The 27,706-nt window shown below is 47.6% G+C and overlaps 10 protein-coding genes across 10 annotated transcripts; 4 read left to right on the top strand and 6 right to left on the bottom strand.

Annotated features, from left to right (window-relative positions):
* Positions 1 to 1,374: 1,374 nt before the first annotated feature.
* F9C07_2279090 (uncharacterized protein) lies at positions 1,375 to 2,887 on the bottom strand. Its single transcript, XM_071510350.1, has one exon. The coding sequence runs from the start codon at positions 2,744 to 2,746 to the stop codon at positions 2,039 to 2,041; it is 708 nt and encodes a 235-aa protein (XP_071365633.1). The 5' UTR covers positions 2,747 to 2,887; the 3' UTR covers positions 1,375 to 2,038.
* Positions 2,888 to 3,036: 149 nt separating this feature from the next.
* Positions 3,037 to 4,534, bottom strand: F9C07_2239936 (monocarboxylate transporter; the record flags this gene model as incomplete). Its single annotated transcript, XM_041284258.2, has 2 exons — positions 3,037 to 4,019; positions 4,132 to 4,534. 2 exons carry the CDS (start codon positions 4,532 to 4,534, stop codon positions 3,037 to 3,039), a joined length of 1,386 nt encoding a protein of 461 aa, XP_041141203.2.
* A 1,630-nt stretch (positions 4,535 to 6,164) lies between these two features.
* On the top strand, positions 6,165 to 7,800 carry F9C07_705 (uncharacterized protein; the record flags this gene model as incomplete). Its single annotated transcript, XM_071511567.1, has 3 exons — positions 6,165 to 6,345; positions 7,375 to 7,610; positions 7,657 to 7,800. 3 exons carry the CDS (start codon positions 6,165 to 6,167, stop codon positions 7,798 to 7,800), a joined length of 561 nt encoding a protein of 186 aa, XP_071365632.1.
* On the top strand, positions 7,200 to 9,319 carry F9C07_2279087 (GMC oxidoreductase-domain-containing protein). Its single transcript, XM_071510349.1, has 2 exons — positions 7,200 to 7,589; positions 7,657 to 9,319. Exon 2 carries the CDS (start codon positions 8,059 to 8,061, stop codon positions 9,097 to 9,099), a length of 1,041 nt encoding a protein of 346 aa, XP_071365631.1. The 5' UTR covers positions 7,200 to 7,589; positions 7,657 to 8,058; the 3' UTR covers positions 9,100 to 9,319.
* Positions 9,320 to 10,462: 1,143 nt separating this feature from the next.
* F9C07_2279086 (ankyrin repeat-containing domain protein) lies at positions 10,463 to 11,873 on the bottom strand. The gene has a single exon (XM_041284253.2). It carries the CDS (start codon positions 11,780 to 11,782, stop codon positions 10,514 to 10,516), a length of 1,269 nt encoding a protein of 422 aa, XP_041141206.2. The 5' UTR covers positions 11,783 to 11,873; the 3' UTR covers positions 10,463 to 10,513.
* A 2,500-nt stretch (positions 11,874 to 14,373) lies between these two features.
* On the bottom strand, positions 14,374 to 16,436 carry F9C07_2279085 (NADH flavin oxidoreductase/12-oxophytodienoate reductase). Its single transcript, XM_041284254.2, has 2 exons — positions 15,973 to 16,436; positions 14,374 to 15,877 (listed from the first exon to the last, which is right to left on the bottom strand). Exon 2 carries the CDS (start codon positions 15,532 to 15,534, stop codon positions 14,428 to 14,430), a length of 1,107 nt encoding a protein of 368 aa, XP_041141207.1. The 5' UTR covers positions 15,535 to 15,877; positions 15,973 to 16,436; the 3' UTR covers positions 14,374 to 14,427.
* Positions 16,437 to 16,601: 165 nt separating this feature from the next.
* F9C07_701 (acetoacetyl-CoA synthase) lies at positions 16,602 to 18,892 on the top strand (the record flags this gene model as incomplete). The annotated part of the gene is made up of 4 exons (XM_041288660.1): positions 16,602 to 16,718; positions 16,792 to 18,277; positions 18,333 to 18,673; positions 18,734 to 18,892. 4 exons carry the CDS (start codon positions 16,602 to 16,604, stop codon positions 18,890 to 18,892), a joined length of 2,103 nt encoding a protein of 700 aa, XP_041141208.1.
* A 1,062-nt stretch (positions 18,893 to 19,954) lies between these two features.
* On the top strand, positions 19,955 to 24,559 carry F9C07_2059595 (ankyrin repeat protein; the record flags this gene model as incomplete). The annotated part of the gene is made up of 4 exons (XM_071508631.1): positions 19,955 to 20,531; positions 20,586 to 20,916; positions 21,007 to 23,313; positions 23,851 to 24,559. 4 exons carry the CDS (start codon positions 19,955 to 19,957, stop codon positions 24,557 to 24,559), a joined length of 3,924 nt encoding a protein of 1,307 aa, XP_071365630.1.
* Positions 24,560 to 24,777: 218 nt separating this feature from the next.
* On the bottom strand, positions 24,778 to 26,240 carry F9C07_1047127 (putative peroxisomal membrane protein). The gene is made up of 6 exons (XM_041288668.2): positions 25,942 to 26,240; positions 25,762 to 25,877; positions 25,666 to 25,692; positions 25,392 to 25,605; positions 25,111 to 25,334; positions 24,778 to 25,053 (listed from the first exon to the last, which is right to left on the bottom strand). Exons 1-6 carry the CDS (start codon positions 25,954 to 25,956, stop codon positions 24,996 to 24,998), a joined length of 654 nt encoding a protein of 217 aa, XP_041141210.1. The 5' UTR covers positions 25,957 to 26,240; the 3' UTR covers positions 24,778 to 24,995.
* A 284-nt stretch (positions 26,241 to 26,524) lies between these two features.
* Positions 26,525 to 27,631, bottom strand: F9C07_698 (putative ribosome biogenesis protein; the record flags this gene model as incomplete). The annotated part of the gene is made up of 2 exons (XM_041288669.2): positions 27,581 to 27,631; positions 26,525 to 27,503 (listed from the first exon to the last, which is right to left on the bottom strand). The coding sequence occupies exons 1-2, from the start codon at positions 27,595 to 27,597 to the stop codon at positions 26,525 to 26,527; spliced, it is 996 nt and encodes a 331-aa protein (XP_041141211.1). The 5' UTR covers positions 27,598 to 27,631.
* Between the last annotated feature and the right edge of the window lie 75 nt (positions 27,632 to 27,706).

The following is a 27,706-nucleotide window of genomic DNA, read 5'->3' as shown; positions in this document are numbered from 1 at the left end:
CACTGAGATATCGCAGGCCGAGTCATTTGCTATTGTATGCACTGACCAACTCACTATAGATGCAACTAGTACTTTATGAATATACTGTATATTAGATTTCGTCAGACTTCAAATCCATCAGATTATCCATTCACTTAAAAGTATACATCGGTTAAAAGTCTTCCCAATATTATACCCAGCATCGGCTATCTTTCTGACTTGCGTAGGTCTCCGCCCGAATCAATATCCCCAGTTACCGAAATTTCTGAATAATACCAGATCTTTCATCAACTTTGCATGTTTGCATGGTGGATAAGAAAACCCAGTCCTGATACAGCCGTATCCATCCTAAACCGAGTAATCATAACTAAGCCATTTCTCCATGGTCTTCTTTTTACCTCTTTTCAATCCCTGCTTGATATGTACTATTTATTGCTCAGTGATATGACCGTATCATCCGCAAGATTATTCCGACACAAATTCTTTGAAATTCCTATAAATACGTCTGAGGACAGACTTCGAAGAGAAGGGGAGATAGTTGTCACAGGACTCCCGACAAAGGGTCTGAAGAAATCGTACATTCAAACTGTATACCTTTCCCTTTCTGATGAGTCTGATGATCTTCGTGGTTCAGCCCCAATTCTATACCGCTTCTTCTTCGAAGAGAGCACGCGAGGAGAAGACTGAATCTCGAATAATCCTGATTGCTTGAATTTTCTTCAAGAATCAGTCTCTGTATCTGACTAGTGATTGAATTGGTCTTCTTTTCTTCAACAAATGCTAGCTTGTACCTTAGCTCCATTACATTATCAACTATTGTATATGAGTAAAGAGTAATACATCGCAGCGAATATTCTCACCCCTTCTCACTTCGTTCTTACCCGCTCTCACCCAGTTCTCACGTCTCTCACCCCAGTCTCCAGAATTCTTACCTGTATCACCCGCGCTCACCCTAACACAAAACCTGACACTATTTTAAGATCCAAGGCTCTCTGGTTCCTGGCCGCATTTAATATGTGGCTCAAGTACGGCTGAGTGGACGGGAAGCCCTATTCTCCACACCCGATGGTCATCTGTAATCATTTCTTAGTCTAGAAGATATAAATGCTATAAGCTATATCGTCTGCACGTTGTTTAGAAATATGTTATAGAGTCCTTTTAAAGCTGCTATACATAACTCAAAAGGCTTACGACAATGTAAACGTTCAGGCTGCAGTACCTAGGGCTTAGGACCACGGTGCTACAGCTTAACGGTGCCGGTGCCGGTGCCGGTGCCTTAGAGTTAGTAGTCGCAGTCTCTAGTAAGGAGCATTGCGTTGATATGGAGTGCTCCCGATCTAGGTCCCTTATTCTGGAGCAGTTTTGGCCATGTTTCGCTGTATTCGACTTCTATCGCAACGATGACAGGTCCCCTCGACCTCAAGGTGCAAAAGTGGACCGTGACCCGTTTTGCCACAAGCCATCTCGCTTCAGCATGTCTCGTACCGTCATAGTGAGACGCTATGTACTCTCATAGACTGGTGTATTTTACGATGGAATGAGGCCAGCCTCATGGTCGAACTGGAGTAAATTCCACGCACCTTCCCGAAAACACCAAGCCATGGACTCCAGGACTCTGATAGTAATCCATCATTCAACTTCTCTTGCATTGCGATAAGGACTACGCTTCCGTTGTTCTCACACTCGCTGGAGAGTACAATACCGCTTGGGGAGAATTTGCATTAGTGGCCCTTGCATGTCTGTCTGGCTCTATATAGCTTAGTCTGCTTGACGGTCTTACTTCCTGGTTCGTAAACGGCTAAATATTGGCCTTCGGACAGGATGTAGATCTTATAAGGCACATTTAAATGGAGTTCAGGTTGCTGACCCGGAGATGCCAACCATAGTCCGTGCCATAAAATATTGCAGTATTATTGAACTAAAGATGTCTATAATTGGTCCAATGAAAGTGTAGTAATGGCCAGGCTAGATACTTGCCTGGCAAAAACACTCAGGGAGTTGGTATCTTCTCGAATCACCTAACATGCTCCATTACAATACTGAAGTCCGCCGCTGACTCCTATGAATTACTTTGTATAGGCCACCCGTAGGTGCTGTCATTGAAGAAGTCATCCGTCCAGACCCATTCGTCGATATTGAAGTTCAAGTCCAGATTCTCTTCAACATTTCCCACACCACCCTCTACTACCAAACCTCCCTCCAGGCCCTTGAGGGGCACCGGAGAGTTCCTCGCTGTTACTGCCGGAGTCAAGAGCCCCGTCCCCACATCCACCATATCAGAAGATTGGATCAAACCCTCCATCTCGCCCAGGCTATCCTTCCTCTCAAACTCCATCATATACGCCCCAACCGTAATCCCCATCGTCTTCTTAAACGCGCGACAAAGATAACTCTGCGAAACACCGACCTCTCCAGCCAACTCCTTCAACCCGCGCTTCATCGCCACCGCATTCTTGTTCACCCGCAAAAGCGTGATGACTCTTGCGACAACTTCCTCCTTCTCCCCGAGAAAGCTGGCATTATCTGGTTTGCATCGCTTGCACGGCCGGAAGCCATCACGGCGCGCTTGGTCTACTGTGTCGTAGAACACGACATTGGCTCTGCGAGCAATGCGCGCGGCACAGGTAGGGCGGCAGTAGATTTTTGTGGATTTGACGCCGTATAGAAAGGACGAGTGGGATGATGGGGCGCGGTGTGTAACTGCGAGCCAACGGGAATGAGAGGTTTGGAATAAATTACAACTGGTGGAGGGTGATTGTGTGTCCATGTTGAGGGGATAATTAGAGTGGGCAAGGGAGGTAAGTGGGAGTTGACGTTGAGTGAGATATGAATGACCTTAGCACAGAGGGGTATGAACTAGCGCTATACTTGATCTGGTTGTAGGGCTATAGTACCACCTTGATTTTAAATGCCGAGCTTTGGGACTAGAATCTGGTTCTATATTTCTATTCGTATGTACGTCGTTAGGGCTACTAACCCTGATTTGCGGGGTCTCCATCCTTCCCGCCGCTATAAAGTCTAACAGTCTAATAGTATCACCCCCATAAGTTTAATGCTCTACCACTTAATCCTCCAATCCCACCCCTTCACTTTAATCCTGACCCAGAGAAAACATAGCAAAGAGGCCACATAACTGAGTCCTGCGAAAAGCGCAGTTCCCCAGTACTTTGCTTTCCCAGTAGCGTCCACCGCATTAAGAAGGCTTCCCGCGATAGGGATACTGGCCAACACCCCAAAAGAGACTACCGTGAAGCAGCTCGCATAGTATCGCCCATAGTCATGAGTTTCGCAAAGCTGGCCCAGACAGATCGGTGTCAGACTAGTGTTCGAACCACTACAGAACCCAAATAGTATTATAAAGACTATTAGGAGTGCCGGGTTATCTAGATCTGATATGACGATGTCCGGTAACCAGAAACAGAGAACGGATACTGTGCAGAGGAACAACGAGACAATCATGGTATTGTACCGGCCGAATCGATCGGCCAAGTCACCCGCCACGTAACGTCCAACACACGAAGCAGCATTGAGAATCGCCAGAAGCTGATATGCAAATGCTGCTGATCCCGTCAAGGCTTTTTCTTGAGATAGATTTTGTCGATCGATGTAGTAGCTTGGCGTGTATGTGATAGGTATGAAGTATGCTAAGTCTGTTAAGACGAGTCCCGCAGTCGTGACTGCCATGACTCCTGTGCCATCCAGGAAGATACGATGGTCTGGCAATGTATCCCGCCACGTTGGTTTTGTTCCTCTGCGCGGCGGAACTCTGCTTCGGCAGAATGTTACGCTGATAGTGCAAAGTACGAGCAATATAAATGCGAGAATACGGATTGACCAGCCCCAGCCCACTTGAGAGAGGAGGGATTGGATCATGAGGGGAAAGATAACGCCACCGAAACTGCCCCCAATAAATGCTACACCACTGGCGAGACCGCGACGCTCCATGAACCAATGAGCGACGCAGCCCATTGATGGGGTGAGTAGAAGGGATGAACCGATACCCGTCAGAATGGAGAATGACAGAAAGATCTGATAGTATTCTATGTCACTATTAGCAAGGAAACATATCTTTATGTAGTTCATGAGAATGCCAGTTTAAAGAGAGTAGTTCAAGATGAATGCTACATATAATCGTATGAGTTCAGAACTTACCTGTGCAAACGCTGAGTGCGAAAATGCCAATGAGTGTGCAAAACGTCCCTGCAATGATTAAAGCACGCGGGCCCATTGCATCAAAAGTCGGTCCAACTTGCACCCCGCAAACCCAGTTCACGAAGGCGTAGACGGAGAATATCCAGCCAATGGTCGATTGTGAGTATTCCGGCAAGAGTACTTTGGAGACAACGACCTCGAACACACCGGCTGTGTTGTAGATCCCTAACGATGCGATTAAACCACACCACGCACCCAGCACCACCAACCAGGCATCACGACCACCCTCTGGATAAGTGACCTTGGTGGAAGAAGAGAGTTCGTTGTCGACTAGCGTCTCCTGCCTTTCATCGATTGTATGCGAAACATCCACTAGGGACGAACCGTGTTCTGAATTTGGCATCATTGTTCTCCTAGTGCCTCACTTAAAGGTCCTGCAATTACTCGGGGTGAAGAAAATGAGGAGATAACAAGGAGAGCAGTGAAAAAGAGAATAACCCACACACAGCAATATAAAGCATTTAGATAGGACGTATACTCCGTATAAACGTAGAATAACCAATTAGAACCATGCACTGGCAGTGTACTTAAAGTAGCCAATCAGCGACGACCTACGGAGTGATGAACTCGAAATGACCAATCAGAGCCAAGCCCTACCTGTATACGGAAAATTGCGAATCGGAAGTATTATCAAGCAACTCGAATCCGGGTAATGTCTGCTTGGCTACTAGTACAATACCGCGGCGCATGCTTCTGTGCAGAAACTGGATGATCATTTAAGAAGCTTCGAGGAAAATCCATTAAGGATGCACGGCACTCCCCATTGCTCTAACACGTAAGCCTATCGGCAATAGAACAGTTATTTCGTTGTATCAGTTGATTTCTTAGGATCTACTGAGTTTGACTACACTGGACACACCTTTAGCGAACTCTCCAAGTTCAATAACATGGCAGGCCTCGTCGCCCCCGCCGTTTGGCTCCACTATAAGATTATTGTAGGCTTGGCATTTTGGGGATGAAGTATTTCGTGTCCATTAGCTAGATACCAATATGTTATGTTCGTTTCCTTCTATATAGCCTATTATTTGACCAGGAAGCTAAGCGATTGCAGAGCAGAAGTTAGATCATGTTCGTAAACCTACCTTCAGAGACCATGAACTGGTGATAAACCTAATACATTATACTGCAATGTTTCAGCTTCTCCATGTCCTTCCCCGAAACTTCATAATGACTCCAAACTCACCTACTCCATATTATAAATCAAGATGTTGGAAATGTTTGAGTCCGATACTTGTGTTTGCTCTCCGTTTTGATTAGACTTTTCAATGCAATGCGTTAGTGAAAACGAGAATAGCTACAGTCTAGAACGGCGCCTCTCTTTCAAACCCTAATTGAGACAGGCCAGCAATAACAGCGGCTTTGGACCCTTTTTTTTTTTTCCTTTTTAACATATCTATGGAGCTCTCAATTTCCCCGGGCTAATTCAGATCCGTCTCGAACGGCAAATCGTCTCCCACACAACGTCGGCTGCCGTGAAAATGAAAGCGACGTAGCAAGACAGTTGGCGGCGATGTCTAGAGTGTCACACGAAGCACCAGGCCAAAGTCACGGCAAGCTCCCCGAGCTATCCACGTTATTTGCAGAAATTTTGTTTGTAGTATCCTGTTCAGTGGGACAGCTCCTCTTTGCAATCGTTCTGGCAAATACTCTTGTCAACCAGATTACTTTGATAGATGCGTTAGGGCTTGCTGGGTCGAAATCCCCATGGTTAATCGGTTCTTTCTGTATTGCCAATGGTGTCTCTGTCGTGGTATCAGGATCATTAGCAGATCTGACGAACCCCAAGTGGCTCGACTGTGAGTGCCTTGGTCTGGCTACGGTCTGGAACCTGATTGGGATATTCTCCATCACGCCCTCCCGCATGGTGTTACACTTCGTTGTTCGTGCGATGATAGGCCTTTCAGTAAGCATGATACAGTCGACTGCAGTGAGCATGCTGGGACGCATCTATAAGCCCCGGTCAGAGAAAGACAATGGTCTTCTCCTCGATGGCTGCTATGGTTCCACTGGGATTCGGTGTCGGCGCATTGCAGGGCGGTACCTTCAGCGCACATCTTCACTGGGTTTTCGGCTCTACGGCCATTGTGTGTGCCCCCTGCACAGTCGCTGCATACTGGGCGGTTCCAACCCTGCCGCCATCGTCCGGTCTGGCAGGTAAAGCAAAACTGTCTTCAAGGACTTTGACTACCTTGGAGCAGCTGTTTCAGTGGACGGGTGTGGATTGCTCATCTTCGGACTAACACAGGGTGCACCCACCCACTGGACACCATATACATATACCTTGGTCATAGACGGGGTATTGCTCCTTGTTGCCTTTTAGTTCGTGGAACGCTGGGTATCCCGACTTCTTATCGACAACTGACTCTAGAAAACACCAGGCATGATATGACTGCTGATATCATACTTCCTGGGCTGCAGGGCATTCAACGGCGCGTGTTCGTTCTACGCAGTTCGCTTCTTTCTTACAAATTCAAGACAAACCCCCAATCATCACCGCTCCCTATTTCATACCCCTTGCCATATCAGGAACAGTGGCTACAGTGCTAGTCGCCGAGACACTCCATGTCCTCTCAGGCCACTACATACCCATATGCAGTATTATTGCATTCGCTTTGGGCCCGGCCTTCTTCCTCCCACAGACGTCCGACACTATGTACTGGGAACTGTCGCTCCCAGGATTTATCTCGTAGCTTTCGGCCCGGACATGTCATTTGAAGACGCGTGTATATTTGTGACCTCCAACGTGCCGAAATCTTCCCAAGGTTCGGCAGGTAGCTTGCTGCTCACCATGCAAAACCTGTCATCTACGATAGAAATCAGGGCACTCTTGTTGCTGGGGGCGAAATGAGCACAGAGATGATCCGAGGCCACTACCAGTCTAATGATCCCTGTCGAAGTCGATTCTGCACTAGTCAAAGTCAAGCATACTACTGAGTAAGCACTAACAACCGTTGAACGGTACGGACTGCAATTTCTGTATTTCTGTCTTTGCTTCTCGCTAACCCTCAGTCACCACCAGCCTATAAATGCCGCAGTCACAGCCCGCTTGATCACAGAGCATCCACACTTCTTCCTTATACAAAAGGTCGAACCCAATAATTCTTCTTCTTCCTTACTTAAATTCTTTTTTTTTTTTTCCCTTGACCCTGGTTCTCTCACCCACTGGAAACGATGGCTTCTCAGCCTGGAATGCCTTCAGAGACAGACTATGTGATTGTCGGAGGGGGAACGTCCGGACTAGTTCTCGCTGCTCGCTTGTCCGAGGGGGAGATGCCACTCGCTCCGTTATCGTTCTTGAGGCAGGGAAGAACCTTGTCGAAGATCCTCGAGTTCAGACCCCTGCTCTCTGGACCACTCTAATGGGGCCCGAAGCGGATTGGCAGTTCCAAACCACTCAGGTATGCCTGTCCAAGCCTGCTGTATCAGAGCAGGTGATAACACACGGATGCTAATTTTCTTGATTAGACTATCCTAGGTGACCGAGTGATCAAGGAGCCTCAGGGCAAGATGCTAGGTGGCTCATCCGGCATCAACGGCCAGGCCTTTGTAGCGCCCACGAAGGCGGGAATTGATGGCTGGGCGAAACTAGGCGCCACCAATTGGACCTAGGAAAGTCTCTCCTCGTACTATAGAAAGGCATTCACGCTGCAGCTTCCAGACGAATCCACCCGCGACCGTATCGGGCAACTTGGGTTGACCCGCATATGAATGGAGACTCGGGTCCTATTAAGGTCTCTTTTCCTGCTGTACAACAAGATCCACTCTCCAAAGCCTGGGTTAATACTTTTCAAGAAATGGGATACAGAATTACCGCCGATCCTTTCTCGGGAGTGTCTACCGGCGGTTACTCCAATCTAGCAACTGTCGATGCTGAAACAAAGACACGGAGTTATGCGGCTACCGGGTATGGCCTCCCCTGCGATGCAGCGACCGAGCGTCCATATTATTACAGATGCAGTCGCTCATCGAATCATCCTTTCCCAGGGAGATCTAGGGGTTACAGCTACCGGGGTAGAAGCAAATATCCAAGGACAAACAAAGATTATCAAAGCTAAGAAGGAGGTTATCCTTACTGCTGGAGCACTTAACACCCCGAAACTGCTTGAGCTATCTGGGATTGGAAATAAAGCTATTCTTGACCAATTCAATATCCCGGTAGTGATTGACAACCCCAACGTCGGCGAAAATCTGCAGGACCATCTTATGAGCGGGATCAGTTTCGAGGTGAAGCCGGGGGTCATGACCGGTGACCCACTGCTGCGACAGGAGCCAGACGCGATTCAGACTGCGTTAAAGCTCTATGCAGAACACAAAGCGGGACCAATGACTGTAGGAGGCGTGCAATCTTGTGCCTATATGCCTATGATTGACTATCACGGGCAACAGGAAGCCAAGCGGGCTTATCTGGATACCTTCCTCAGCGGCCCAGACGATCGGGACAAAGTGATCCGAGATATCTACGCGGAGCTGAATACCCCTACCTGCTCTATGTTTATGTTTCTTGCTCAGGCAAATCTTCATCAAGCGGGCAAGAGCTTCGTAGGCCAGGAGCTTCTACCTGGAAACTTTCTGAGTTTAGGTCTCTCCCAAAGCCTACCCTTCTCTCGTGGAACAGTGCATATCGCCTCATCGGACCCTAACAGGCCCCCGATAATCGATCCTGGCTATTTCTCGAACTCATTGGATTTGGATATCATGGCCCGTAACCTATTAGATGTGGAACGACTCCACAGTCTAAAGCCTATTTCTGATTACCTACTAGTCGACGGAAAACGCAACCACCCTGATGCTTTTCTTACAGATCGAAAATCGGCAAAAAGATATCTTCACGATACAGCCAACTACAACCTACCATTCAAGTGGAACGGTGGCTATGCTTCCTCGAGAGAAAGGAGGTGTGGTGGATGAAAAGGATTTGCGTGTGTATGGAACTACGAACCTGCGTGTCTGTGATGCCAGTATCTTTCCTCTAATTCCCGCGGCGACCATCATGTCGACGGTGTATGCTGTTGCGGAAAGAGCAGCGAATAACATCAAAACTGACGCGTAACTTAAGAGCTACTTACTATCTCCTCTTGTAATAACGCGTATTTTTCTTACTACAATATAACAGGCAATGGTTTGTGTCTTGTTTCTCTGTAGAGCGAGTGTTTGATAGCAGTGACATGCCTAACAGAAAAGCACATTGGTTGCCAAACACAATTCCAATTAATCTAGAGGATACCCATCTTTGAGGCGTGTCCTGGAATATAGTGTAAGATTGAGAGCAATGCAGAGCAAAGACCAACCTCAACACCCTAGCATAAAATAACTCGGTATCAGATGCCTTCTTTACTTCACTTAACTAGAGGTCCACCCGGCTGACTATACTGGATGTCCAAGATGCCGGAATACTACCTAGTAGCAGTATCTTTGCTCAGTGCTTTGATTTGTGGGGTTTTTGTCCGGATTCCCAAGGCTGAGGGGATGGAATATCTACAATAAATATAGCATTGTCTCCTTTTTTTTTTTAAAAAAAAAAAAAAAAAGAAAAGAAAAGAAAAGAAAAGAAAAAAAAGTCTGTAACAGACGTTATCTATAACTGGGTGGACCCTAGTATCGATATTCTACGAATACCGTCGGTATATTCTTCATCTATACTGTTTCTGCTATCTTTTCTTCTATATCTCGCTCTATTAATTATTCTTCTAAGTTCTAGTATATAAATTACCAGGTTGTTCTTCCGATATAGTAAAATGCTATCGGTAATTAGAGATAGATTTAGATAATAGGCTTCAGTAACTTACTTTTCTCTCCTGAAAACACTTACACTGCCAATATTGGTTATAGATGGCCCACCGCTCCACCGAATTCTGCTCTCAGTTTGGACTCAACACGCTAACCTGCAAGTTTTGGCGAGGTATGTCTAGCTCGGGCATTACCGAACATTTGTAGATTTTAATTAACAGTTATAGTCAGGTATTTTCTACATCCAGCCGCTTCGGTCATCTAGGAACAGTCAGTGGTCGGCTGCTAATCATGTCACGAATTATCACAAGCGGGTAGTATGCAAGACGGGGAGACATAATAGTATATGTCGCGCAGAAGGTGATGGCAACGGATCTAGGCCGGTTATCCGTCTTGATCCCGCGAGAAAACCCTAATCTTGGGTTAAGTAACCAAGGTAGCTCAAACACTCGGAACCCAAAACCGCTAATGATGCTGGGCTAAAACTCTAGTGGTCCTCCCAAGACAAACATCCCTGAGTTATCCTAGTGTTTAGGCTGTGGTGGCTTCATCCAGATAGTTGGTGCTCTATTTTGCATCTTCGGGACAAAGATCGCTACAAGATAGAGGAGTTATTCCGCTTGGCTCCGCATTTGGCTCCCTTCTCGACAAGAAAATCTACTACTGCCTCATGCCCATATTTTGATGCCCATGATAAACATGTCTGACCATTCTGATCCTTAGACTCAATGCTCGCTCCCTTTTCGATTAAAAGGCTCACTACTGCCATCTGTCCATGTCTTGCAGCCCATGATAAAGGCGTTCGAAGGCCCCAGTCCTTCGAGTCTAGATCTGCTCCTTTCTCAACTAGTAGCTTAACCACCTCTATGTGTCCATGCGCTGCAGCATATGACAACGGTGCTCGGCCATCCCCATCCTTAGACCTCAGATTAGCTCCCCTCTTGATCAACAAGTTTACCACTCCCTCATGGCCATATGTTGCAGCCCATGATAGTGGCAATTTGCCATACCAGTCCCCGTTTTTCAGATTCGCCCCTTGTTCAGTTAGTATGCCGACTACTGCCGTCTGCCCATGCCTCGCAGCCAATGATAATGGTGTCTGGCCATTTTGGTCCTTCGACTCAAGATAGGCCCCTTTTTCGATCAGCACCTTCACCACGCCCTCGTAACCGTGCTTTGCAGTCCATGAGAGGAGATCCCGACCCTGGCCATCCTTGTATTTTGTGTTAACCCCTTTCTCGATCAGGAGTTTCACCACTGCTGCATGCTGATTCACTGCAGCCAATAATAGCGGGGTGCAGCCATTCCGGTCCTTAGTTTCAAGGTTGGCCCCCTTCTCAACCAGCCACTTCACTATTTCGGCATACCCGTGCATTGCAGCCCATGACAGTAGAGTTCGACCATGCCGATTTTTATAGACTGGGTTAGCTCCCTTCTCTAACAGTAGCTTCACCACTGCTTCATGTCCATGGGCCGCAGCGCTTGACAACGGTGTCTGACTCTGCCAGTTTTTGGACTCCAGTTCAGCCCCTTCCTGAACCAGTAGTTCCGCCACTGCCAAGTGTCCATATGCTGCAGCATATAGCAGTGGAGACATGCCATTCGTATCGCGCATCCCAACTTTAACTCCTTCTTGAATAAGTATTTGAGCTGTGACCACTTTTCCAAATTTAGCTGCCCAAATCAGCGCAGATCCTCCTGAAATCTTTATGTTCTGTTGATATAAGAATCGGTTTAGGACATAATAGAGCCAAGTATTGGTTTGACATAAAGAATTAAGATCTTTTTCTGTCTTGATGTACGTAGCTATTAGCCGCAGTAATTCTATCGGAAGTATGAGAAGTGACATTTTTAGGTCTTTCATGCACGTTGGGGACGTTGGATCATAGTATTGGAGTCGTGCGTAAATGATTCACCTTTTCTTTGATTTTTAGAATGATGTCAGCATTATTTTTGAGTGATTTGGTTGAGTGATCTCTTGGTTCTTGTAGGGGTTAAATATTAATTAGGCATCCTGGGCACGCAAGGGGGCGTGCGTCTCCCTGCCCTAATTCAGGCTTCCGGTAAGTAGAACTTTGATACAAACTAACTTAGGTAACAATGTAATGCAGCAGGCACCCAGGCCACCGCAGGCCCTGACGTGGCCCCAAATCGTCCTTAAATAATGAACTACTGCGCATAAATATAGACAGAGGTAGCTACAGGAGGATCCTGTATATCACCCAAAATGTTGATTCCACCACTAGACTAAAATACGAATCCGCACCCAGTCTACAGTCACCAAGATTAAACGTTAATTCCAGAATATAGGGATTTCTACGATCGATTGACTGCCTTACTCGCTTGATCTTAACCCTATCGAACACGCCTGGTCAAAGCTCAAAGAAATGACATATCAGCTTATCATTTGCTCAAGTCTAGTCATATTGAACTATATCAGAAACATCCAACGCAACCTCCTCATTAGCTCTAGTTCTTTTCTCGCGCGTGGGAGCAGACGTGGATTCCGGCAGGACACACGCCCATGTCTTCAAGAAAGCAAAATGATATCTTCCAGACCTCCACCCAAAAAGACAAACAAAAACACATACAACAGGAGGGATTCGCTGGTGGTCACCCACCCAACTACTAACCTCCCGGCGTGTGGCTTAAGTACGGCTGAGCGGACGGGAAGCCCTGTTCTCCACACCCTATGGTCGTATGTATTCGTTTCTTAGTTTAAAAGGTATAAATGCTGCAAACTCCACCGTCTACATATTGTTAGTAAGCTTTTGTAAAGTCCCTTCAAAGTTGCCATACACAGCTCAAAAGGCCTGTGGCCATGTAAACGTTGAGGCCGCAGCACCTAGGGCAAGGGGCCACAGTGCTACAGCTTAGCGGTGCCGGTGCCCCAGAGTTAGTGGCCGCAGTCCCTGACAAGGAGCACTGCGTTGACATGGGGTGCCCCCTGGAATTGGCTAAGCTTGGCCAAACGAGGCAAACGACTGCGATTCCCTGATTTCTCGTGTAAACGACAATATCATCAGAGGAGTTCACAGTAAGGGAATGAACACTGCGTACTGTCATGGTGTAGCGCATACGGCTACCCGGTAATGAGGAGTCAGTGCTTGTATTTTGCTAGCTCGTGGAGTGGCTTGAATAGCTCCTATATATTTGATCATATGGACCGACTGCGCAGTACTGTGTATATGCTACCACGGGCATGGCCGCCAGGCAGAGGCTTGAGGTGAACATAAACGCTGCTTCAATTTCGATATTCGCAATGGTCTCTATAATTTATGATGTGAACTATCGCTTCTACTCGACCTACGTTATCGATGTCTTCCCTTTGAGGAAGATCGAAATCGGCACCTTCTCGTCTTTCAACTCACCAATTCTCCAAAGCGCTGTAATGTCTCTTGGCACGCTAGAAAAGGGACGGGAAGGTGCTTTGGACGTGGGCAAGAGTATAGCACAACGCACTGTTCGTTTGGCGGTTCTCTCTACTCCATTTTCGCATGGTTGAGGGCGAGGTCAAAAACGCTCTGGGGGCCTATTATAAAGGGGCACCCTGAGTGGGAGTATTAGCCCTCTGGTTGACTTTGGTTATGGAAACTTTCCATGGTACAGCCTGGCATGGATTTGAGCCACTGTGATTTCTGGACTATCGATGCTTTCCAACGAATCAATACATGGACAAGTGAGACTCTTTTCCATAGATACAGCGGCCGGGGACTCGAGGCCCGCGCTGCCAAGTGGCCATGCCTGCCAGAAGTCATTGCGGCTGTAGCTCTATTGAGTAGCTTACAGCTTCTTTGAAAGATGCCTCGTGCTTGAAGTGGACAGATCGTGTCATGCTTGGAGACCCCATCTTCGCATATCAGGCGATGGAAACTTGACGATGTAAGTATGGGAGTGGATAGAATGAAACGATGGGATGTAAGCTATGAGAGAAGAGATGAAGCAAGCGAGAGCGAAAAGAAGCTCTACTTCCTGAACTTTTGTTCTTGTCTTTATAGTTTTGGCAACTAAGATTCCTACTGTGTGATTTTCCTGACTAGTGAATATCAAAGTATAATTTTCTCCAGGACCCTTCACAAACCCTAAGAATTGACTATAGTCACTTACAGGCTGAACGAGACAAGTCCTTTTCCACGTGATACAAACTAACCCTGTGAAAGGGAGATGGCAGAGGGAAGACATGATATTCTGCGAAAGAACTTAAACCGGAGTGAAAGCACTACGAGTAGTTTTGTATTTGCAAACTTAGAAGTATTTTCGCGTTCGGTAGTTTAACGGTAAAACATCTTCTGTGTCGACCGACCGACGCATCATTCTTTTTGTTGGTCTGCCCTATTTAGCCATCCCTCCTTTCTATGCACAGTCTACGGAGTATACTATACCGTTCACTCTCATAAAGCGAGATCCGTCCAGATATATGTACCAATATATCATTCTATATAATACAAACGATATCCCAGCTTGCTATCCTCGCCTATGCCCATCTCACATCCCAACACAAAAAGAACCCTAATTCTTCAAACGTGCCTGAAACTCCGAACTAAAAGGATAATCCGCATACCCATGACACTGCATCGGCGTATAAAACGTATCCCGATCATACTTCTGCAAGGGGATGCCACGCTGCAACCGAAAAGGCAAGTCCGGATTAGCCAAAAAATGCCTCCCAAAGACAACAGCAACATTATAATCCCTATACTCATCCTCAATGGCCTGGCGCACATTCTCGGGCGTATAACCCCCAGCAACCAGCACGGGAGTAGTCCGACCCCAGATATCAAGGAATGGCTCAATGCCCTCCTTCTTCTCACAATCCACATTGTTGATGACCCGCGACTCAATAACATGCAAATACGCCAATCCAAGATCCCTCAACCGCCGAACCAGATACGAGAACTGAGGCACCGGATCCGCCATCTTCATCCCCTGCCACGTATTCCAGGGACTAATTCTAAATCCCACGCGTTCCGCACCAACGGCCTCAACGAGCGCCTTGGCAACTTCCACCCCGAACCGGGCCCGACTCTCAATACTCCCGCCCCACTGGTCCGTCCGCTGGTTACTGACATCCTGGAGGAATTGATCCACCAGATACCCATTAGCACCGTGGACTTCGACGCCGTCGAATCCCGCCGCAATTGCATTCTTAGCGGCGGTTGCAAAGTCCCGAATGAACCCATGGATCTCGTCCTCGGTCAGGGCATGGGGAACTGCTCCCCCATTCTCCATGGGAATGGAACTAGGGGCAGAGACTTCGAACCCGCCTTCCTTCCTAAGAGTTGATGGGTCTGCTGCACGGCCTAGAGCAATTAATTGGCAGAAGATATAACTCCCTCTAGCATGCACGGCGTCGGTGATTTTCTTCCATGCCTGGATCTGCGATTCGGTGAAAAGGCCCGGCGCGTGGGGGACGCCTCCTGCTGCTGCGGAGACGAGAGTTGCTTCGGCGATAAGTAGTGTCCCGGGGACTGAGGCGCGCTGTTCATAGTAGTTTGTGGACATTGGGAGGGGGACATGATGTTCGTCGGAGCGGAGGCGGGTTAGCGGTGCCATCACCACTCGGTGGCTTAGGGTGATGTTGCCGATGCGTAGAGGTTCGAAAAGACGCGTCGACATGGTGGCTTTGAGGGTTTGTGCGTGTTAGGGGTGGGCGTGGTTTGTGAGTGAGGAATGGGTTCGGGTCAAATATGGTTTTGGTTGTTTTGCGTGTGTGCATACAACCTATATTCAGATTCTATCTAATATTGCAGGTGTAAATCGTCTCAAGATAGTAAATAAAAATTTTAATACCCACCTAAAAGCACCTGAATAGGATCAAAAAGCCTTGGGGAAGCTCTTACAAACCCGGTCGACGATGTCTCCAAATCCATTACCGAAAGCGGAAAGTGTGCCCTAATCCCCAATTTGCCAAGACCGGCGTGTCTTCACCTTTTTACTTACTCCTACTGCTTGGTGGGTTCTTTGTCTCCCAGAGCTTTGTATTAGCCTCATAATGAATAGCGGGATGATATCATAGTAAGCATGATATAGGTGTAGTATTATGTTTAAGCTTACCTTAATTATCTCGATCAACGCCAAACAGCAAACGCCCCCGGACCATCGCAGGATAGAACATCATTAAATACAAAGAACAAGGACAAGAATAACCAACATGAAACAAGAAAACTCACCTCACCCTAGTTACACGAGAGTAGCAAGCAAATACAACTCAAGATCCTGGACACATAATTCCTATCCAGTATAACCACCTTCATTCCGTTTTGCGGGTATAGACAGCGGTTAAGTGAGAGAGAAACACATACCGAACCTAAAAGCTAACCCTAACAAGGAGTTACTGACACTGATTACCGATAAGTATAGCTATCTCGGGTAAGTAGCTCATTGAAAGCTCTAGATTCTAAGACTAGCATCCAATAGAATTGCAATCTGGTCTAAATAGGGTTCAAGACGGTAGAAATAAGCAGTGGGAATTCCCCCGCATCTCCGCATAAGCCGATCGATAACCGAGGCGATATCGGGGGTATCTTCAGGTCGACTTATAAATAGTACTGGTGTGTATCACTGTGATCATCTGGTCAGACCGATATTCTTTTTAACAAATATTCAAGTTCTCTTTCATTTATCTACTATATCACCTTATAAATACATCCATTGAGACAAAAACAGCCTCTAGACCTCCAATTATGACTTCTCCATCCTCCACCCTTCCCCGCAAACTATGGGAACATGCCAACCCCCAATCTACGGAGATGTGGGCCTTTAAACAGAAACTAGAAGCTGAGAAGGGTCTTCGATTTTCTGTATGTCTCTACATTCTCATATCCAAAAAAAATGATACTCGCCAGTTGAACACCCTCTAATAACCATGAACAGACATTTCACGACCTCTACCAATGGTCCATCAACAACCGTGCCGCATTCTGGGCCTTCTGCTGGGACTACTTCCCCATCATCTACGAAGGAAGCTACACCACCGTCGTCGACGAATCAGCCCGCATAGATAGCATCCCGACCTGGTTCGAGGGTATCCGGCTCAACTTCGCCGAGAACATGCTCTTCACTGGTGAACGAACCCCCAACGGTGATCGGCAAATAACAACCACAAACAAAGAAGACGGCAAGATCGCCCTAACGCAGATTCGCGAGGGTGGCTCCGAGCCACCGATTAGCATCACCTGGCGCGAACTCCGACAGCGAACGGGACGGTTAATCCAGGCCTTGAAGGTAGCGGGTGTTGTCAAGGGTGATCGAATCGCGGTGGTAGCGAGTAACAGTATCGATACGTTGGTTGTGCTGCTAGCGACGACGGCGCTTGGGGCGCTGTTCTCGTCGGCTTCAACTGATACCGGTGTTAAGGGAATTCTGGATCGATTGCTGCAGCTCAAGCCAAAGTGGGTATTTGTTGATGATGCTGCGGTTTATAATGGGAAGCGGATTGATCTGCGGCCCAAGATTCGAGATATTGTTGGTGGATTGGGTGGTGTCGAGGAGTTTCGGGGTGTGGTTGCTGTGCCGCGGTTTGCGGAGCCAGCTGATCTGAGTGGTATGCCTAAGACGCAGTCGCTGGCGACATTCCTGGCCCAGGCACGCTCAGATGAGTTGGAATTTGTTCGCATTGGGTTCCGTGATCCATTCCTTGTTGTTTATTCGTCTGGGACGACCGGGAAGCCGAAACCGATTGTTCATGGTGTCGGTGGATATATCCTCAACGGTAATAAAGAGGCCCGGTTACATAGGCTTCATGGTCCGGAGTCTGTCGTGCTACAGTACACGACAACGGGATGGATCATGTATCTGTCCGCCATTACGGGGCTGATGTTCGGTGGGAAACCCATCTTATACGATGGAAGCCCCTTCCTGCCTGACGTGAAATTCCTCATTCGATTGCTGGGCGAGTACAAAGTTACCCACTTCGGTACCTCGCCGCGATATCTGCAGGAGTTGCGGAAGAATAATATCAAGCCACGGGATATCGCAGACCTCTCCAAGCTCTCCATTGTCACTAGCACCGGCATGGTCCTGTCAGAGTCCTTGTTTGAATGGTTCTACGATGAGGGCTTCCCCGCTCACACGCAGCTGGCAAACATCTCCGGAGGAACCGATCTAGCAGCATGCTTCGGTCTCGAAAACCCCTTGACACCTCTGTACGTGGGCGGCTGCCAGGGACCCAGTCTCGGCCTCCCCATCGCAGCATATGACCAAGCGGACGAAGGAGCTTCTGGTGTCAAGGGGAAGCCAGTTCCAGACGGAGAACCGGGCGAAATTGTCGCCACGGCTGCTTTCCCAACCATGCCGGTGAAGTTCCTCGGAGATGACGGACCCCAGAAGTATTTCGACTCCTACTTTGCCCGGTTTGACAGTAAGCGTTCACACCCTTCTTACACATTGTCTTGACTATACTAACAATGAAAAAGACGTCTGGACCCACGGCGACTTCATCAGCATCCACCCCATTACCAAACAAATCTTCTTCCTCGGCCGTTCGGACGGAGTCCTAAACCCCTCCGGAATCCGGTTCGGGTCCGCCGAGATCTACAACGTAATCGACACACGATTTGCCGATGAGATCGCAGACTCGATCTGCGTGGGACAGCGCCGACCCCAAGATACTGATGAATCGGTGATGCTGTTCCTGCTCATGCGACCGGGACGTGAATTTACGACGGAGTTGGTGGGACGGGTCAAGGAGGCCATTCGGAAGGCTCTCAGTGCGAGACATGTCCCCAAGTATGTCTTCCAGACGCCTGAGATTCCGGTAAGTTGTTTCCTGCAGGTAGTAGTTTGCGAGCAGGAGCGTAAACTAACGATTGTGTAGACGACGGTTAATCTCAAGAAGGTTGAGTTGCCGGTGAAGCAGATTGTTTCGGGGAAGAAGATCAAGCCCTCCGGGACGCTGTTAAATGCGAAGAGCTTGGACTTTTATTATCAGTTTGTTGAGGTTGAGAGATTGATAGAGCCTAAGAGCAAGCTGTGAGGTGTGGAAGGATTGTTCTGCGGAGTAGACAATATAATTAGGCCTAGCGCCGTTGGTCTTCCTAAGTGATATCTTCCTCCCAGTTATGTCGATAGATTCAAGCAATATAATCAATCTAATCAAGGAATCCAGCCAACTTCCCCTTTCAATAGATTATGAGCCTGGTAGCCCGGGAAATCATCTCTGAAGTTATCTAAATGATCATTTGAATCTAAAGAAGCTGTTTTCCTCATATTCTTCCAGGAAGCCAGATACTGCAGGCCCTAAGACGCCTAGGCCTGCGGAACGGGCCACTAACCTACCTATCAACCTACCAACCAACCACTAAACGCTCGAATCAATATGGCAGAGATCTCAGTGAGCAGTTCTACTAGTCAGACAGAAGCCAACACCTCTACTCCTACTATTGCTATGCAGGCAGATCACCTTCTTTTACCAAGTTTCCTGATTGAATTAATTGATGGTGTTGCTAAACGCCTGAGAAACCACATTAATTATTAACTCCAGGAATTCTATATACAGCATACGTTTGCAAGCCCATCATCTAAGGGAGCTTATTGATTGTAGCGTGTCTCGGCCCTCCAAGACCTTAAGCCCAGTTAAATACGCTCAGTGGGAATAGGTCTCGCATATTCTAAGACGCTAGCTCGTTCGACTTCAAGTAACTCAAGCAATTTAATAGGAATTCAACCAACTTCCCCTCCCAACAGGACTTGATGAGACTCGAAAATGCAATGAGAGATCTCATATTGAAGGCGAATAGACCCTGGTTGTGGTTATATCATTCACCAATCAGATTACATTGACGTGGCAAGGCTATGGGGCTTCCCCGAGGCTGAGGCTGAATTGCGTGGAGCCTTGAATTGTTGGGCAGCTGTGGGAGACACCCAGCTACTCTCCTCCTGGTATCTATCCCTGATTCCTTAACGAACGCGCAGATATTTACTCGATTGAAACTAATGTAACTCACCAAAAGGAACGTGGTGCCCAAGCCTCCGTCTCGACCAACGCGATGCATACCTAATACTTAATATCTTGATCGCTCTGTCAGATTTTTGCACGATGCCGAAGAGAGGACCTGACACCGAGGAATACCCAAGACGCGTTTTCAACACAGTGAAAAGACCAAAGATCAATCATGACGACAACCGTCCTTGGCTCAGACTGAGTCATCATAGCTACACCGTCGGTTGGATTTGTGCTGTCGAACCCGAACACGTCGCTGCGACAGTCTTTCTCGACGAAGAACACGAAGGACTGGATAGTCTGTCTAGCAAAGATAACAATACCTACACATTAGGGAGGATCGGAGGACATAATGTTGTCATTGCCGTCATGCCAAATGATTATGGCACAACATCTGCATCATTAGCTGCGAGGGACATGCTCCACAGCTTTCCGAACATTCGAACGTGTGTCATGGTTGGAATTGGCGGCGGTGCACCAAGTCCCAAGCATGATATCCGGTTGGGGGACGTTGTCGTGAGTAGTGCTCACAATGGGAATGGTGGTGTGTGGCAGTATGATTTTGGCAAGAGAATCCAAGATCAAAGCTTCCAATCAACTGGATTCTTGAATCAGCCACCATTATTTTTGCAGACGGCAGTCAAAGCATTGAGAACCAAATATGCGATTAGCGGTCACCGTCTTCAAGAAGCAATTAGCGATGTCTTGGAGAAACACCCTCGGATAGCGAAAGACTATAAGCAGCCGAACTTGAACACTGACAGGCTTCACAAAGCGCATGTTATCCATCCAAATGGAGAGGAAAGCTGTGCTGCTATTTGTGGTGATGATCTGTCTAATCTCGTCGAGCGGCCGGAACGACAGGAGAATCCAGTGATTCACTACGGCCTCATTGCTTCCGCAAATCAGGTTATGAAGGATGCTACCGTTCGAGACACATTGGCAGAAAATAAAGATGTTCTGTGTTTTGAAATGGAAGCGGCAGGATTGATGAATCATTTCCCATGCTTGGTCGTTCGGGGTATTTGCGACTATGCAGATACGCATAAGAATAAGGAGTGGCAAGGGTACGCAGCGATGACAGCAGCTGCATACGCCAAAGATCTTCTTTCCAAAATTCCTGTGAACGAAGCCAAGGCCGAAAAAAGAATGGCCGACTATATCGCAGTCCTTCATAGTGACAATGTTGAAAATAGAGAAATCAGCGCGAGTCCGGATAGAAGAGCTGGTGCCCTTTGTCAACGACCCAAAGAAGCAGAGAAACATTCACTCGACGAGCAACAAAAATGTGAGTTACTTAACTCACTACACTTTCACCAGTTCGACGCCCGCCACCTTACTATTAAGAAGGCTCATGCCAAGACCTGCAGATGGTTGCTCAGACAGGCTGAATATCGTGATTGGCTTGACCGCAGCAAGGTTATCGAACATAACGGCTTCTTATGGATCAAGGGGAAACCTGGAGCCGGGAAATCGACCTTGATGAAGTTCGCGTTGGATAATGCGCGAAGAGTATTGAAGGGGAAGAACAATATCATTATAGCCTTCTTCTTCAACGCACGTGGTGACAAATTGGAAAGGTCTACCCTTGGGATGTATCGATCATTGTTATTGCAACTTCTCCAGAGACTTCCAGAACTTCAAGATGTTTTTGAATCTCTTGAACTGGCAATGTCAACACAGGCTGGAAGACCTCACAAATGGGTTCTAGAGTCACTTAAAGAACTTTTCGAACAAGCTGTGCAGCGTTTGGGACAGCATCGTTTGATCTGTTTTATCGACGCTTTGGATGAATGCGCCGAGGATGAAATTCGAGACATGATAAGCTTCCTTCAAACCATAAGTGCAGACACAACATCGACTGGTATTGAATTCTATGTCTGTCTTTCAAGCCGACACTATCCCCACATTACCATTCGAAAAGGTATCACCCTAGTTCTTGAAGGACAAGAAGGACACCGTCAAGATATTACCAACTACTTGGATACTGAATTGAATATTGGAGACACTGATCTTGCCAAGCAAATCTCCATTGATGTTCAGAACAAGGCACTTGGGGTATTTATGTGGGTGGTGTTGGTGGTAGCAATTCTGAACAAGGAGTATGATAGTGGAAATGTCTGTGAACTTAAGGAACGGCTTCGAGCTATCCCTGGAGACCTGCACCAGCTCTTCCGTGACATCTTAACTCGCGACAACCGCGAAAACGGGCGATTACTTTTATGCATTCAGTGGATCCTTTTTGCTAAGGAGCCATTGCGACGAGAACAACTATACTTTGCCATTCACTCTGGTATTAAACCTCTGTCAGCATGGGGTCCTGATATAACACCAGCCGTTATGGATAGATATATTCTTGATTGCTCTAAAGGACTTGCTGAAGTTACGAAGGGCAAAACACAAACGGTCCAATTCATCCACGAGTCAGTCAATGACTTTCTTTTGAGAGAGAACGGATTAATGGAAATTTGTTCCGATCTTGGATCAGATTTTCAAGGGCAGAGCCATGAGCGTTTGAAACAATGTTGCCTCACGCAAATGACTATCGCTGCCAGGTCAAATCTCGGGCACTCTCTCCCAATAGCATCATCTCCAGAAGCTACACAACTTCGCCAGTCGGTACATAGAGAATTTCCATTCTTGGAATACGCCATCCAAAACGTTTTGCACCACGGAGACGCGGCTGAAGGAGGTGGGGTCAGCCAGTTAGGCTTCATCCAGACCTTTCAGCTTGACCGATGGATTCCGCTTTATAATCTGTTCGAAGAACATCAAGTGTGCCGGTACACCCCCGATGTGAGCCTCCTATATATATTAGCGGAACATAATTTGGCAAATCTCATTGGCATCCATCCATCAAATCTATGCTGCTTTGAAGTGGGGAAGGGGCGTCATGGGACGCCAATATTTGCAGCGCTGGCTACATACAGCGGCGAAGCAGTCCGCGCCTTTTTAACGGCTCAAGTGCAAGCATCACCCCCAGTATCTTTACTCCATACAGCTTACAAGCAATATTATGAAGATAAAAATAAAGGGGCTGTATTTGGACGTAACTTTACCTTTAGACGAGGAAACGGGGTTCTCTATCACCTCCTTGAACAATGTGAGGAGGCGATACTTCTGGTCTTCCTAATTAGATCAGACCAAACCCATACAGGGTCAAAAGTCCACCATAGCCGGACACTGCTATCAGATGCTGCTAAGAGGGGCTGGCAGATTGTCGTGAAGTGGCTTATTGAGAACGGCGCTGAATTAGAGTCAAAAGACACTCAGAATCTGACACCGCTGTCGCATGCTGCTAGAACTGGACATGAGGCTGTTTGTAAGCTGCTTCTTGAGGGCGGCGCTGAATTAGAGTCAAAAGACACTCAGAATCTGACACCGCTGTCGCATGCTGCTAGAAATGGATATGAGGCTGTTTGTAAGCTGCTTCTTGAGGGCGGCGCTGAATTAGAGTCAAAAGACACTCAGAATCTGACACCGCTGTCGCATGCTGCTAGAAATGGATATGAGGCTGTTTGTAAGCTGCTTCTTGAGGGCGGCGCTGAATTAGAGCCAAAAGACACTCAGAATCTGACACCGCTGTCGCATGCTGCTAGAACTGGACATGAGGCTGTTTGTAAGCTGCTTCTTGAGGGCGGCGCTGAAGTGAATTCACAAGATTCAATTGGCTCGACTCCACTTGCACATGCTGTTAGGTGGGGACATGAAGGAATAGTGAAGGTATTGCTGGCTATCGACTGGATTGATGCTGACAGAAAGGATCATGTTGGTCAAACACCGCTACACTTTGCTGTTTCCCAGAATCGTCTTGCAATCGCTACAATACTCCTCATGTCCGGTAAAGTCAATGTGAACTCCCGGGACAATGAAAAAAGAACCCCTTTATATCGGCTGTTAGAAAAAGATAAAACTTTCATCATCGTCCACCACCATCAACGGGGCACATTTGTGGGCATCGGAACGCTGGGATATCGTCCAATTTTTTGGAGAACCCAATTCCACCAAGCAATTGCCAGACTTCTTATTGACAATGGTGCTGACGTTAATCTGAGCGGTTCCAATGGTCGGACACCATTATCATTAGCTGCTGAGAGGAGAAATGACAACATTATCAAGATGCTACTTGAAAAAGGTGCAGCGGTTGAAGCCAAGGATAATACTGGCCGGACACCATTGTCGTGGGCTGCTGAGAGTAGCAGGAATGAGAACAGCATTAGGATCTTACTCGAACGGGGTGCAGAAATTGAATCCAAGGATGACGCTGGCCGGACGCCATTGTCGTGGGCTGCTGGTCGATGCAAGCCCGATGCCTATGATTTCTATGATACTAGTATCATGGGTGATCCCGGGATTAGTGACGGGGAGAATGATATGAACATCATAAAGATGTTACTTCAGGCGGGTGCGAATGTCGAATCCAAGGATATAAATGGCCGGACACCACTATCATGGGCTGCTCAGGGTTCGTCTAAAAAAATTCCTATCCGAGTTCTCCCTAAAAAGCAAGAAGAGGGACTTGTGAATCTAGGAACATATACTTCCACTCGGATGATTCGTGATATCACAGAGCTCCTTCTTGAGGCGGGTGCTGATCTCAATGCAAAAGACCACCATGGCCGGACTCCACTGCGATGGGCTACTGATTGTGGTAATGAAAAAGTCGTCAAACTTCTGGAATCTGCGGGTGCCATACAGTAAAGCGAGATTCATTCAGCGAGAGCTTTTCAAGGCTAAAGCACGTTAGTTTTGTCAGACCTAGTGTCTAGGAACTGTATGAGGAGCATGCATATTCATAACGTCCACAAACGGTTACACCATAAGGTATAAGACACCGCAATGATTTGGTATAGCTTTATTGCTCTAGCCTATCTACAATCATCAAGCCCATCGCCCTAGCAGCATCGACTCCCCCATCCGCCTGCGGGAGGGCTTTCGTCGTTCGGCGGCTTCCTCGGGCTGTGCACCGTGGGCAGCGCCACCGTTCAAATAGGATATCTTTGTCCATCCCATCCAAATGTAAAGATGATACAGAGGAAAAATCAACAAGAAGTGAAAACACAAGCGCCATCTATACGCCGAAGTAAAAGTGCTGACCCAGCCGCTCAAAATAAATCGCACACTGATGTAAGGTCGTCTATTTGTTGTGGATCATGAAGTTACGGAACGAATCCCAGTGATCGCAGTCGGAATAGCTAAGCAGCGTCAGCAAGGAACAATCTAAAAGGAACGAAGAGAACCAAGAGCCATACATGTAAACCATGCTACTCTTCAAGCTCGACATGAGTGCGTCCGGGTGCCAGCGGAAGAGGTACATAACCATAGCCCAGCTCACACTGGCAAAGACTGGCCATGCGTGTTTCTCTATGTCGGCTCGAGTACCGGGGGTTATAAGGGATGATAGGGGGTGCATGTTCGGTTGCACGGACAGCTTGGCAAGAGCCAACAGCACACGGGCAAAAATGTAAATGACGATCTATCATGGTCTTCATTAGCCCAGGTTCATCCACGCTATGGTGTTTAAAGTCCGTACCTGCTGGGTAATACTCGTCTTGTTCCGGCCGAACACGGCATACCCTCCCAGCAGACCAGCAAAGAAGCTGTCAAATCGTCCCTCCTTTCCGACTCCCGAGGGGGTCACGTTTCGCAACACAAGCATAGAGCTCTTGTATATGAAAGCGAAGGTCGCGAGGTTCCGGGCATGTTGGCGTGTGGCTTTCAGGACAAGCTTTGCTTTTTCTCGAAAGCTATAGAGTATATCAGTACACTGTCTGGTGTGACTGTCGTACCGAGAAGGGATCCCTTACGTTCCAGAGCGAAAGAGAAAGATCATCCTGTAAGAAAATACATCAATATATCAGCTATAGTTCCCAGTGAAATCGAATCTTCTCCGGTCGACATACACCAAAGCATGCGGAAACCGCACTTTTGCGCCGTATACTGCGCCATTCCGAACAGCCTTAGCTAGCGCGAGGATAGGTGCAAGGTCGGGGTTCGTGACAAAAGCATCTAAACGGGACTATATAGCGATTAGAAATGTATGACCGGCGACTGGAGGGTAGTGAGGTAACGTCTCGTCCTACCATGAGGGCATCCATAGTGACTCGTCGGGGACCTCGGCAGGCCGATCGGATGAGCAGCGCAGGTCGAGATGGAACAGTTTCACCGACGGAGATCACCCAATGTGTTTCAGATCATGGGGAGGTCATACGATGGAGAATGGAAGTATTCTCTTAGAGAGTAAAATAAATATAGTAATTGAAAAGCCAGGACCACAGGAAGGTGGGGAGGAGCGGCAATTAAGGGCATCTTCTGCATCCGCGCAAGTGCAAAAGATCCCTCGGCATGTGAGTCCGCGCCGAAATCTCCCCAAAAACGTCACTGGTCACGTGGGGGTCGGCTGATCAGTGCAGCCCTCAGGCAGTCAGGCATACATATATTTATACATGCAAGTAGACATTAGGGCTAGATGGGTAACTCTTGTATGTACTCGAACTTTTTTTTCGTTGTAGAGAGCAGTAGCGCAGGTCTATACACATGAACAACATCAAACGGGGTTTATAGAGAAGCAGCTATATTGCTTGGCATAGTCAACAGAGAAACCAATCCGCCGGTAACGCCTCGTGCGTGATAGAAAAAGAGGGAACTTCATCAAATGAATACATTTTAAGCCGTCTTAGTCCTCTTCCGTCCCTCATCCTCCGAAACCTCATCCACATCCATCATATCGGCATCCTCCTCATCCGATTCCATGCCGGCACGCCGCTTCAGACCCTTCATCTTCCTCGTCTGCAATCCGCCCAGATCTTGCTTGGTCAAGTGCACACGACCAATCTTATCACCAATAGAATCCATGCCAATGTTCTTCTTCATCTTGATCTCCTCGTTAGGCCGCTTGCCTTGCTTCATGGCCTCCTTCATGACATCCCGAGGAGCCTCCTGGATACGTCCAACCTTGAAGTCAAACTTGGGACCGATCTCCTCCAACTCCACTCGCGGGAGCTTATGTCCACTGCGCTTCGTCTTGATCTTGTACCACCGCAGATGAATAACAGGCGACAAGCCCTCGGTAGGTTCCTCAGCCGCAACCATGAGCGCATATTGCAAGCCCTCCACATCAATCTTATCGGTAGTTTCGCCCTTGAACATATCCATAAACATGCTCTTCAGCATAACATGCGCCGACGACGTAGGATCATCCCAGGGGGTTCCGGAGAAAAGCAACAGCGGCCGTAATCCCATTCCAACATTCATGGTAAGGTTGTTCATCGAAGGAATCTGGTCTCCATCCGGACTGGGAAGCAACATTAATTCACACATATCGAGCAGCTTGGCATTGAAAACCCGAGCGATAGTCACGCAATTCGGCCTCTTCTTATTACTGCTGCCGAACACCACCATACCGCAGTCGTTCTTGTCGGCCAAGAACTCAAGGCTCTCTGCACTCTCGAACGGGTGGATATTCTCATTCTTCTTGTGGAACAGGATCGAGTTTGGCCGGGTCAGGGAGTGGAGAGTTTTAAGGACCGTGTGGAGCGGTGTCGGGCATTTCGAACCGTGCAGTAACAGTGTGCGCTTGGCTCCTTCAATGAGCTGGGGTTCTTTGGCCTTGAGAATTCGCGCCGTGCGCGGATTCTTAGGTTTTCTGTCGCAGAGATTTTCAAGGGTCAGTATTTCCGACGTCATATGCATGCTGTTAAAGGGATATATGGCAGAGCTTACACTTCTCTGAGCATCATCTTGTAATATGGTCTCTCGGTGGAAAAATTCCAGATGGTGCCTACTCAGCGGCTGATCTCTAGTGAGGATCAAAAATTAGAAAAAGGCGGAACGAAAAGTTTTGGCGGA

Source organism: Aspergillus flavus, chromosome 1, assembly GCF_009017415.1.
Source record: "Aspergillus flavus chromosome 1, complete sequence".
Lineage (NCBI taxonomy): Eukaryota > Fungi > Ascomycota > Eurotiomycetes > Eurotiales > Aspergillaceae > Aspergillus > Aspergillus flavus.
The sequence above is the reverse complement of the archived record's forward strand: the minus strand, read 5'-3'. Positions and strand labels throughout refer to the sequence as shown.

Coding starts and splice junctions, on each gene's coding strand:
- F9C07_2279085 (XM_041284254.2), bottom strand. CDS start 15,534: ATGTCGACGCGTCTTTTCGAACCTCTACGCATCGGCAACATCACCCTA.
- F9C07_1047127 (XM_041288668.2), bottom strand. Junction 25,693..25,761: donor CGGTTTCCGCATGCTTTGGT/GTATGTCGACCG, acceptor ATTTTCTTACAG/GATGATCTTTCTCTTTCGCT. Junction 25,054..25,110: donor AAGAGTAGCATGGTTTACAT/GTATGGCTCTTG, acceptor GACGCTGCTTAG/CTATTCCGACTGCGATCACT.
- F9C07_2279090 (XM_071510350.1), bottom strand. CDS start 2,746: ATGGACACACAATCACCCTCCACCAGTTGTAATTTATTCCAAACCTCT.
- F9C07_2279086 (XM_041284253.2), bottom strand. CDS start 11,782: ATGAAAGACCTAAAAATGTCACTTCTCATACTTCCGATAGAATTACTG.
- F9C07_2279087 (XM_071510349.1), top strand. CDS start 8,059: ATGCTGAAACAAAGACACGGAGTTATGCGGCTACCGGGTATGGCCTCC.